The 11,265-nt window shown below is 44.1% G+C and overlaps 2 protein-coding genes across 2 annotated transcripts; one reads left to right on the forward strand and one right to left on the reverse strand.

Moving 5' to 3' along the window:
* Positions 1-1,222: 1,222 nt before the first annotated feature.
* On the reverse strand, positions 1,223-2,815 carry LOC126557914 (zinc finger and SCAN domain-containing protein 12-like). The gene is made up of 3 exons (XM_050213827.1): positions 2,693-2,815; positions 2,496-2,614; positions 1,223-2,423 (listed from the first exon to the last, which is right to left on the reverse strand). The coding sequence occupies exons 1-3, from the start codon at positions 2,813-2,815 to the stop codon at positions 1,223-1,225; spliced, it is 1,443 nt and encodes a 480-aa protein (XP_050069784.1).
* Positions 2,816-3,895: 1,080 nt separating this feature from the next.
* On the forward strand, positions 3,896-5,841 carry LOC126557428 (histone-arginine methyltransferase CARMER). The gene is made up of 2 exons (XM_050213203.1): positions 3,896-4,418; positions 4,488-5,841. The coding sequence occupies exons 1-2, from the start codon at positions 3,896-3,898 to the stop codon at positions 5,825-5,827; spliced, it is 1,863 nt and encodes a 620-aa protein (XP_050069160.1). The 3' UTR covers positions 5,828-5,841.
* Positions 5,842-11,265: the final 5,424 nt, after the last annotated feature.

The raw sequence follows: 11,265 nt of genomic DNA on the forward strand, positions 1-11,265 counted from the left end.
TCTATTTCTTCAAACCGTTGTTACTTATTGCTCGTATTGAAGACTTGTAAAGTGAATAGTACGAGTACAAGACCGTACGATCCGCCCCACTGGTCGCGGTTCCGTACACAGGAAGATCATCTAATATTCCTATGTAAAATAGTTTACTTCTTCAGGATACTATAAGGATATTTTTAAGTCTAACTTCAATTGTTAGTTATTCAATATGTCTCCAAAGTATGAGGATGAACCCTCAGATACCACAATGCAGATTATTGTCTTTGGTTTTGTGTGTTGAGTCTAGTCGATTCGCCCTGTTGGAGGCAATTTAGGAAATTTGAATATCGCGCAATGTTCCAAATTTGGTTTTTTTTTTTTTGTATTTACAACATGTTAAAGGTTATTGTTCTTTATTGAAATTGCATCTACAGTGTGTGGCTATGGCCTCGAACACCACGCTAATTGTTTACTAGACTTGCTATAGGATAGTCAGACCTCACTACAGGAGAGCGGTCGGGTTGCGAATTGAACCCAGGTCCTGCCACCGTCCTGCTATTGTCTTATGCGCAAAAACCGAGGCTATTCAACCCAATTTGTTAGTAGCAGTTCAAGGAAGTCGGAAGCCCACACGTTTCATACAAGACAGTAAGATGTAGGAAGATTGATACTCAAACCGGAAGGCAATTCACGATCTATGGATATGGCAGACAAAGCTTCGAAAACGATACGCTGTCAATCATACTAGGGATGCCCTTGCGCGATCGCGACCCTACGCCCCTGCGGTACAGATCTTTACGCTAGGACAGAACGGAATGACAAGTAACGAAAACTTAATTGTATATTTTTGTGAATTAGTTATAAACAATAACATCAGGGTGTCCTTATCAAATAAAAAAGACTACCATCAACTATGGATTTTTTAATTGAATTGAAATTATTTTTGTTTTATTTTATTTTATCGGTATACCAATTAAATATCAAAAAAGCACATACATACAAATTCTAGTCTACTTATTCTGTACATATACAAATTCTAATTTATTTACTCAAATGCTTTAAATACAACTTGACTGCAGGAGGAGACCATGGTCTTGGCGGTTTAATAACCTAAACAAGTGCCTTTTGCATTCGAGATCAAGGGCTGTTAACTTCTAATGAATGCGATTATCCTACCTTAGCCTCTCACTTTACTTACGCGATTGTACCGGATGGGATCTGTTACACTGGCCTACCGTGAGAAGACCTACTTATTTTTCTTCGTCCTTGCCTTTGAATGCACTTGCCTATGTCTCGCCAGTGTGCTACGATCCCGGAAGCTTTTATCGCACACCTCACACACGTACGGTTTCTCTCCGGTGTGTATCAAACGATGCGCTAGCATCACAGTTCGCTGCCGAAACCGACGCTGGCAGATATCACATTCGTACGCCTTTATATCGTTATGTATTCGCATATGGCGCCACATGCTGGTGTACTGGGAAAACATTTTATTACATACCGAGCAACTGAACGTCTGCCGCTTGGTGTGTACATTCTCGTGACTTTGTAAAGCGTTGGAATTGAGCAACTTCTTTTTACAGTACCTACATTCATACCCGTTCCTGTGTTGCGATGATTCGTGCTTGTACAGTGCATCGTAGGTAGCGAACTCTTCCGTACATTGATTGCATTCGACAGTTTCAAACTCTTCCGGATGCTTTAGTTTACCGTGCTCGAGCAGTTTACTGTCCTGGTCGAACACATCTGAACAGTGAGGACAGATAATGTTGGTTGCGAACCCAACAACTGTTTTTTTGGTATCTTCCAATCGGGCTCTCTTATTGGAGCTGTCCTTACAGTGCACCTTTTTACTTTGGCTCTCAAATTCCTGCTGGATACTTTCCGACTGGTTAGCACAAGCGTGGACTATGTACGCATCTTTTGTCTTAAAGTAGCACTCACACCATTCGCAAACATACGCACTCTCGCAGTGTACAGAATCTTCGCCACTGTTTGCGTCCGTTGAGTCTGCCGTATCCTCCGTATATTCACAGTACTCTTTAACGCTGATCTCATCTTCGTTGTTTTTATCTGCAGCAGGTTCTAGATTCGAATTTTCATTGTCTTCCTGTGAACAGTTAGCAATTTGGAATCGTACCGGAGACTTTCCCGGACTCTGGGACATTATCACTTCGTACTCCGATTGTGGTGTTGCGTCCTGTCGTTCTGTTTCATTCGATTCCTCCACATAGCAGATGATAGAATTAATGTTCCGGCTTTCCGCTGCTGACGGTTCCTTAACATCAGCTGGATTCGACGATCCGACTTTTTCACGAAAATCTTCCTGCTGATGCTGTTCTTCGGCGACGGTGCTTTCAACAGCGGCGGATGGTTCAGTGTCCGCGTGCACACGCTCGGATTCGTTGTTCTTCTCCGTTGAGGATGATTCTTCGTCAGTAGAGTTGCTGCTGTAAAGGAAAGCATATGCATTTTATCAGCCTAAACGTCCGATTACGATCGACCAAACCATTCAAAACCTGATCATTTGCCGGTATTTGCGATCCTGTGCAATAAATTCCTCTCTTATCTCGCGCACGGTACACACCTTTGCAATACATTTCTTGCAAATCGTAGATAACATTTCCGTGGGAAGAATCTGAAACGGTACAATGAGAAGTGAGAAAGGGTGCATTAGAGAAGCTTTTGGCACAAACGGTATTTTTCCTTGCTATACCTTAATTTGAAACAAATCCAACAACGCATCACGTATGGAAAATCCTCTGTATTTATCGAACAGGGACATCATTTCGTGAAACTGCGAAGGACTCAAACACATACGGCAGTACACTGTGAGCATATTGCTTGGTAAAATTTCCGTTTTACTTGAAAGGAAATGTTGTTTTCACTTTGGCAAACGTGAGCCAAGAGCCAAGTTGTTTACATTTGTGGTGAATAAACACCACAGCCAATATAATTGTATGCTGTCCGGAAAGCGTGTGCCCATGCAGCAGTAAAGACATAGCTGGCCATGCAGCACAAACAACCGTAGCTGTCAGATTCGACACGGAACAGTTTGACAAGCCGTTTGTGAAGGAGTGTGCGTGAACCGTACCGACCAAAAATTGTAACCCAAACGGCGTGTGAACGTGCGTGTGTGCGCTTGTGGCTCTTGCAGGGTGCATGGCAAATGGAATAATTTTACCAATATCTTAAGAAAGTTCATACATCTTAGTAGTAAAAACTAATTCGTTGCTTGCAAACACCTGCAGACTAAGTGATACGATTGTTTGTGCTTGTGGAAAAGCGCCAGTATACGCCACAGATTGTTGTGATCTGCCCCTGATAGTGGTTGACCGTCCAGTGGATGCTAGAACCAGCCCGCTAGGAAGAAGAGAAAGAAGCGTTAATCTATTAACTTCAATTGACGATAGGGGTCAGCCAGCAGCAGCATCCCTTGCGCACGAGCGCCGTCTGCCACGCGAAACTTTTGCGAATTGCATCCTCGTCCTCCAGTTGCAGCCGCTAGTCAGAAAGAGCCAGGCCCGGTGTTCAAGTTTTGCTGCGCTACCACTTTTTTTAAGTTTGTTGTACGGCCCCCGGGTGCTTTGTGCTCTCCGTGAACCCTGGTCAGGCCATTAACCTGCTCAAATTGGCAGTGAAAGAGACGCATCAGCGCGCGCGTGTGTGTGTGAGTGTTTGTATGCGAGTGTGACGCCGCCATCATATTGTGACCGTGACCGTGGCCATTATCGTGGGATACCGTGCGTGCGGAACCACTTACTTGTGCGGTCGCTTGCTGGGTGCATTACCGTTTTAGGTAGTGCAGTGTTGTGTACGGTACATCTGTGATCTAATAAAGGCAAGCCTTTTTCCTGCACCCCTGTGAAAAGCAACAATCGGCAAGGAAAAGAAGAAGAAGAAGAAGAAGAAACTCACGATGAGTGAAGAAATGGCCCGATTGCAGCATTGCAGCATTCTCGTGCTAGACCATGAAGGCAGTGACAAGCTGGTGCCCAAGTACGACCACAAGGTGACGGTCGTGTGCAGCTATGATCCACAGGGTATGGCGGTACGGTTGCTGCAGGAGGGAACTGCCACGCCAGCGAAGCAGCTGGAAGAGTACCTGGTAAGTGGTGCAAGTACGACGCACCTTAGCCGAGGTCACACGTCACACATGCTGCTCGTCGGTGGCGAACTGATACTGTTCCGGTTCGCGTCGCGGATCGAATGCCAACAGTTTCGCGGGCTGCTGCACAAACTGTCCGGCAAGGTGAACTCAGTATTTAACCTCCGGACGGAGGATTCGTCCGCGTCACAGTATTTCCAGTTCTATGGCTACCTCTCGCAGCAGCAAAACATGATGCAAGACTTTGTGCGGACAAGCACGTATCAGCGGGCCATCTACAATAATGCGCAAGATTTCCAAAATAAAATCGTCCTGGACGTTGGCGCTGGGTCTGGTAAGCGAAAGGACATGGATTGAAGTTCGTTACCCAGGTTGTTGACCGGTGTTTGCTTTTTTCTTTCAGGCATTCTATCTTTCTTTGCCGTCCAAGCCGGTGCCGCCAAGGTGTACGCGGTCGAGGCAAGCAATATGGCCCAGTACGCCCAGCAGCTCGTTAGCTCGAACAATCTGACCGATAAGATAATCGTGATTGCGGGCAAGATAGAAGAGATCGAACTGCCCGAACATGTGGACGTTATCATCTCCGAACCGATGGGCTACATGCTGTACAACGAGCGGATGCTCGAAACGTATCTGCACGGCAAAAAGTGGCTCAAACCGGACGGCAAGATGTACCCGTCGAGGGGTGACCTGCACGTGGCACCATTCACCGACGAAGCGCTGTACATGGAGCAATACAATAAGGCCAACTTCTGGATGCAGACCGAGTTCCACGGCGTGAATCTGGTGGCGTTGCGCGATGCCGCCATGAAGGAATACTTCCGGCAACCGATCGTCGACACGTTCGACATACGCATCTGCATGGCGAAATCGATCCGGCACACGACGAATTTCCTAACGGCGGACGAAAAGGATCTGCACCGGATCCAGATCGACGTCGAATTTCACATCCTCGAGACGGGCACGTGCCATGGGTTGGCGTTCTGGTTCGATGTTGAGTTTGCAGGCACGTGCTCACAGATCTGGCTCTCGACCTCACCGACCGAGCCGTTGACGCACTGGTATCAGGTACGGTGTCTTCTTCAGACGCCAATTTTTGTGAAGCAAGGACAGGTCCTGTCGGGCAAGGTAGTGCTGGCGGCTAATCAGCGCCAAAGCTATGACGTGGAAATTGACCTTAAGCTCGAGGGAACGATGATAAGTTCGTCGAATACGCTCGATTTGAAAAATCCCTATTTCCGGTATACGGGCGCACCGGTGCCAGCACCGCCCGGTTCGAACACAACTTCGCCGAGTGAGGCGTTCTGGAGCCAGCTGGATGCACAGGGAGCTCGTAACGCGGTGAACCTCGTGAACGGTATTACGGTGAATGGGCTAGGTGAGGTGGACATGTCCTCGACGATCATTAACAGCAACTTGATGGCAATCGGTGCGAACGGTGGAGGCGGTAATCAGCCCAATATTCATCCGGGACTGATTTCAAGCACTGGCAGGCAGCAGCAACAACAGCAACAACAGCAGCAGCAGCAACACCAGCAACAGCAACAACAATCGACAACGGCTCAGCAACTAGCAATGACGCCACCGATCGGGTGTGCGGCCACCTCCACGCAGAACGTCGCACAGCACCAGCTGATCGGTGGCGCCATCTCACCATCGCTGTTTACCTCGCCGGCTCAACCCATCCTCAACAGCCACCATCACCATCCGGGGCAACCGATTCACGGCAACCAGTTCTACTAGGTACGCGGGAGCGGGGCCGGGTTTTGATGCAAGCTCTTTGCTATTGCTGCTTTGATTGTATTTTTAATCTAGTAGGCATAGGTATTAGGAAACACAGAGTAAGGATCCTCTCGGTCATACACACACTCACTCGCAAATGATCGAAACGGAATAGCTGAGAATAACATTTCATAACGCTTCTTGAACGGTTAAAATCCGCGAGCAAATGAATACACAGCCACGAACCAGTTTGAAAAGGTTCAGGTATACAGTATCTTCTTTTTCTTCTTGGCTCAACGACCCTACTAGGTCACGCTGGCTATCGAATGGCTTTGCTAGACTTTTTAATACCACATACAGCGAACTCTCTCTCTCCCTCATCTGCAATCTTTCTAATTTGAAAAACCACTTTTATTCTGACACGACTTTGTCAGCCCTTCATTTTCAATGCATTTTTGTCTCTTAATTTGTCTCTTAATCTGTAATTTGCAAAACCTGCCTAATTCGTATCCCTCCATTTATCATGTGTTTCCATGTGTTTTTTTTTTAAATTTAAATAGAGAATGGATAAGTGCTTTTTAGCCTAACTTAGTGGTGGTAACTCCGGAGTGGATTCATTAATACACGCCCCTGATCACTGAAATGCAATACCCATCCGTCCTAGGAGCTAGGCCTTTACACCGTTATCCGTGTATTTGACATGGCCGTTTGTCTTCATCAGTAAGCGCACCCCTTATGCCCATGTCTACTCAGTACGGGGACCTTTAATACTATGACGCATGAGGTGCAATCGCTTCCGCTCTCACACGTCATACTCCGGGGCCGTTGTCGCTTTAAAGGACTCCTGTCGTATTACTTAATATAAGCTTTTCAAGCCCTGGTGATTTCTGACTTTCACGAGCCTGCTTCTTTGGTTGGGCTGCTACTTGCCGGAACGGCAGGTTCCAGCATTTGGATCTAACATCCAGCGGCGCAGGAGGGAGGCAGAATACCAGAATTTTAGACACCGTTTTTTACACCACCTTTATTCTTAATCGGGAAGTCTGGGCTTGATTCGTCAACAATAGTGAAGAATAAGTTAGGGTGCGCTGTGATGCAGGATGATTAACTACAAACCACTGTTTTTCTTTTCTTCAATAACACCTGAAAGTCATAACCATCATCATTGAGTGGGATGAATCCATCGTTATTGTCTCTATCTACCACAAGCTCTCTTTGACTGAATATACCAGAATTTTGTTTCCGTCTGTGCATTTTGGTGTATCAGCAGTCCAGAATATGTTTCCACAGTTTGTGGAAATAAGTTTAATATAGATTAGGACATCAGGGGTGCAAGATCCTTTGTATTTAGACCCATGCCTCTCGAAACTAATTGATCCTTGAGTTCCTATGATAGAAGAACTCCTCCGGTCGTCCCATTTCTGGTGTAAGGAAGATTTTTAAACCTAATTTTTTTGTGTTTCCATGGTGTTACTCTCTAATTTGCCATCGCTTTCAAAGTTTCTAATTGCAACTGGCTGGATATGAGGTTATTACCGATGTTTAAATCTTGGACCATCAATTTTCTTCCAGTGTTGGTTAGTACGCCAGTCATTTAGTCATAGCAATCCTGATATCGGAAAATGCCTCTAATTTGAAACCCCTCTTATTCAACAACAGTCCCGTCAGGTGATGGTGCGGTAACCCGCTGATTTGACGACATCCCAGTTGCAATAATTACATCTTAGTAAATTTCTAATGAGTCAACATGCTCTGCCGGACATCATTATGCAAACGATCGACATATCGTTGGAAACTTACTAAATTGAACAATGAAGATGGCGTGGCCTTGAAAAAACTGAATAAACCTACGGTCACTCGGGTCTGATCTCGCCTGGGGAAGGAGAGTTTAAAGGCTTAACTGTCAAACACACGAAAAGTTGACTTGGATGGTTGAACATTTCCAACTGAGCTTCTCCTTAACGATCCTTTGAGAATTGGCTTATGTCCAAATTTTAAGACTGCTCTATCTTCACTGTGCCCTCCGAATGATTATTTGCGCTTGGGCGATAATGAACGATATGATCTCTAATCTCCTTCTCAGATGGTTTCTTAACTATTTATTTATATTATATTTTTACGGATTTAAACTTGTGGTGGCTATACGGTTTCATTACTAGTGGAGAACGATATTTAAAATGAGCGGACAGAAAAGTTGCCCGAAGCACATACAAGGCATACTGCCGGTTTGGTGATGGTCGCGCGACGTTCGACGTTTTCCATGTTTGGTCCTCGTCTATGTCGCGAATTTCTAGCGTCATAATATTTCCTCGAACAGTGACCTGGTCGGCTTCTACGACGGATTCTTGCAGCAGGGTTTTGAAGTCGCTCCCGCTAACTGCATCGTCTCTCTACAGTTCCATGATCATGTTTCCCCCTTCGCAGAATGTCTGCGTAGGACTCCTGTCCAGAGAGCCCGACAACAATGCTTCCGTTTTGTTACGTGTTTGTCGAGCCTTTTTAGACTGGACTTGTACCTTTCCTGCTTGCAAAGCAATAGCTGCTTTAGGTTTTTTACAGCTTTCGCTTTGGGATAACGATCCACGGCTGTGTAGCGGAAGTCTCGTTTGTAGGAATTTTGGATATCGGATTCCCCGAGATGTCGGTTTTGGGCATCTTCTACGAAGTTGTGACTGCTTCTGGAGTAATAACACTTCTCCCACGTTTGGAAATACTTGCAGTTTGAGTCATTGGTGTCGTCGACTCGCCACAATACGCTTTGCCCTCGCACAGCATCCTTTTTGGCCCTCAATCCCCCGACAATCGACAGAAATATTCTTACCTGTTAGTCCACCATCTTTACTGTCCTTTTGCAGAAGTCCTTCAGCGCCGTGCCCAAACCTGCGTTGGTTTGGCTTGTATTGTGGTCACTCATTTCTTCCGAGCGCATGTGTGTGTGTATGGCCGATGGCAGCCTTAGGAGAAATATTCCAGCAAACATTCTCATATCTTTACAAACACACACAAGCACACGCTAACACATACATTCCATTCTACATATAAAACTTATACAAGTAACAGCCAAATGAAATGATCCTCTATCCTTTTCGCTTAATAAACCCCGAACAGAATTCCCATTTTCCCCTTTGTGAAGTGTTTAGTGTATTAAGGTATCCTATCCGGCATGTGTGGTCTGGTTATTTTTTGTTGTTTTCATTTGCCAGATAATGTAAACGTATAACACACCGCACGCATACATACAATGCTTTGAAAATTTCAATTACGATGAGTGCATCCAACTCCAACATGATATTTGTGTATAGCACGTTTTTCTTTAATTTTGTTTTCTTTTTGCTACAAAAAGGTGTATAAGTTTAATTTAGAAATAATTTGTCACCACACGTTACTCGCTTTAATAATCTGTGAATGTCCACAGACTTGAAAGATTGATTCCATCCAGCTTCCAAGTGGTGGTATAGGTGACAGCGCCGCCTGTCTTTTTACAAGGCAGGATCGGGGTGACTATCCAACTACGTGGTATCAGCAAGTCTATAGTAAGCCATTCGATGGCAGGCCGTGACCTAAAGAAGGGGTCGTTTAGTCAGGAAGAAGAAGAAGAAGCATAGTAAGGAAAATGGACAATAAAGGTAATCCTGAAGCGGAAAATTAGCTAACGGTAGTTAAGAGGGCAGCTTTTCTGTTGTTTCAGAGACAGAAGGGGTTTGGTTCTGTGTAGCCTTTCGGTATAAATTGAACATAGTCATGTTTGAGCTGGTTAGACTGATGATTATATTTGATGCAGCACGTGACAATACGGCACTGGACCGTCACAATCAATTGTAAAATAAAAATATGATGCAGCACGCATGACCTAGGTTAGGTAAGGCGCATTACTCCCAACAAAAGAGAGGGAAAGAACGAGAAAAATTAGTGAGATTAATAAGTTTCGGTTAGCGAGATTAATGAAAGGTTTTGTTTAAAAATGTTTGCAGACAGTTATTCGGTGAAGAACGCTAGCAAAGTAAGATTGAACCGGAGTCAAAAATCATCCAACTTGACTAAATATCAAGAGCGACAGAGAGATATAGAAGGGGGAAAAACAACTACAAATGGAGGCATTTTTTGTTTTAATTTAATGATAATTATAATTATATTTAGTAAGCTTATGATTACAATTATTATAATAATTATTATTATTAGTTAGCGAAACAAAACATAACAATCCGCGCAAGAAGAAAGGTTTTCGCTTTCTCCTTATTCTATACGACGCGTACACAAATAAACCAAATCCTGGCAATTCACAATCTTCTCAGATGAAAAGACGAAAGCAAATAGACATTATTTTAAGTTTATAAGTTCCTGTGTGTGTCTGGTTTTTGTTTGTTTCTTTGTTTGTATGTTTGTGTGTTTGTGCTTGTTTCAGTTCATTTCCGTTCTCGATGTCAAGAACATCCGCTTGCGCATCGTAAACCGTTTAGTAGTTACTGCAAGATACTTTGTAGAATACGTTTCATTCTAATGGTCTCCTTAATCCGTTCGTTTCTCTTTTTCAATGCTCATCGCTCGGTTGCAGGAGTACATTCGTGCCCAGGGCAGGAGTGAGATATTTGTCTAGCCAGAAGACAAAACACAACGCCCTGTGGACAGCGATGCCAGGTACAGCATCAACGGTAACACTACAGCTGTTGCTGTAGTCAACGGGAAGAAAAACCTTAATCTACGTAACATAGAACTAAATCATCTTTTACAAACGGTTTGGGACAACGATATAACGAGCGCGATCACCACAGAACAATTTATGGAGTAAGAAAGCACACCCCAACGAGGTAATTTCCTACTCAGTAACGTATGCATTGGAAACAAATCTACTATCTTTTCTGCACTAGTTTAGAAATGACTAAAAAATACAATTTTACTTGAACTTCCCAACAAAAATGCAGCAATCTTTAACCATGACGCTGACTTCATTCCTAGAATGATTAGATCAGGTCCTCTGGTGGTAGCGGGTTTTCCAGTAAAGAAACTCGTAGCTACTGAGGTCAGTTGGAAGGTTTCTTTTCCATCGAAAAGGCACCTAGAACTCTCTCAGTAATTAACAGGATCGTCTGAATGTCTACTATTCCATCTTGCCCGTTAGTCTACGTTTTCATAGCGATAACGGTCTCTAGTTGATGGTACCTTGGTTTAACGATTTTCATTCAAGTTTTAGTTCCTGTTTATACGAAATTCGGTCCTTCTTTTTGATTTATGTTTTCCAAAGATGAGAAGATGTTGCAAAAGTGGTTGTGGAGGGTCGTCAAGACTCAAGATATCTGTCACTCTTGATTGTTTTAGCACAAACAAGATCACTTTATTGTGCTTTAATGCATACGTTGCTCTTTAAGGAGAGAGCTTTAATGTTAAAAGCAATAGATCAGATCCTATGTAAGAATATAGTTTGATGTTTGGTATCACTTATCCTTTACAATCATCTCCTTCCT

Source organism: Anopheles maculipalpis, chromosome 2RL, assembly GCF_943734695.1.
Source record: "Anopheles maculipalpis chromosome 2RL, idAnoMacuDA_375_x, whole genome shotgun sequence".
NCBI lineage: Eukaryota > Metazoa > Arthropoda > Insecta > Diptera > Culicidae > Anopheles > Anopheles maculipalpis.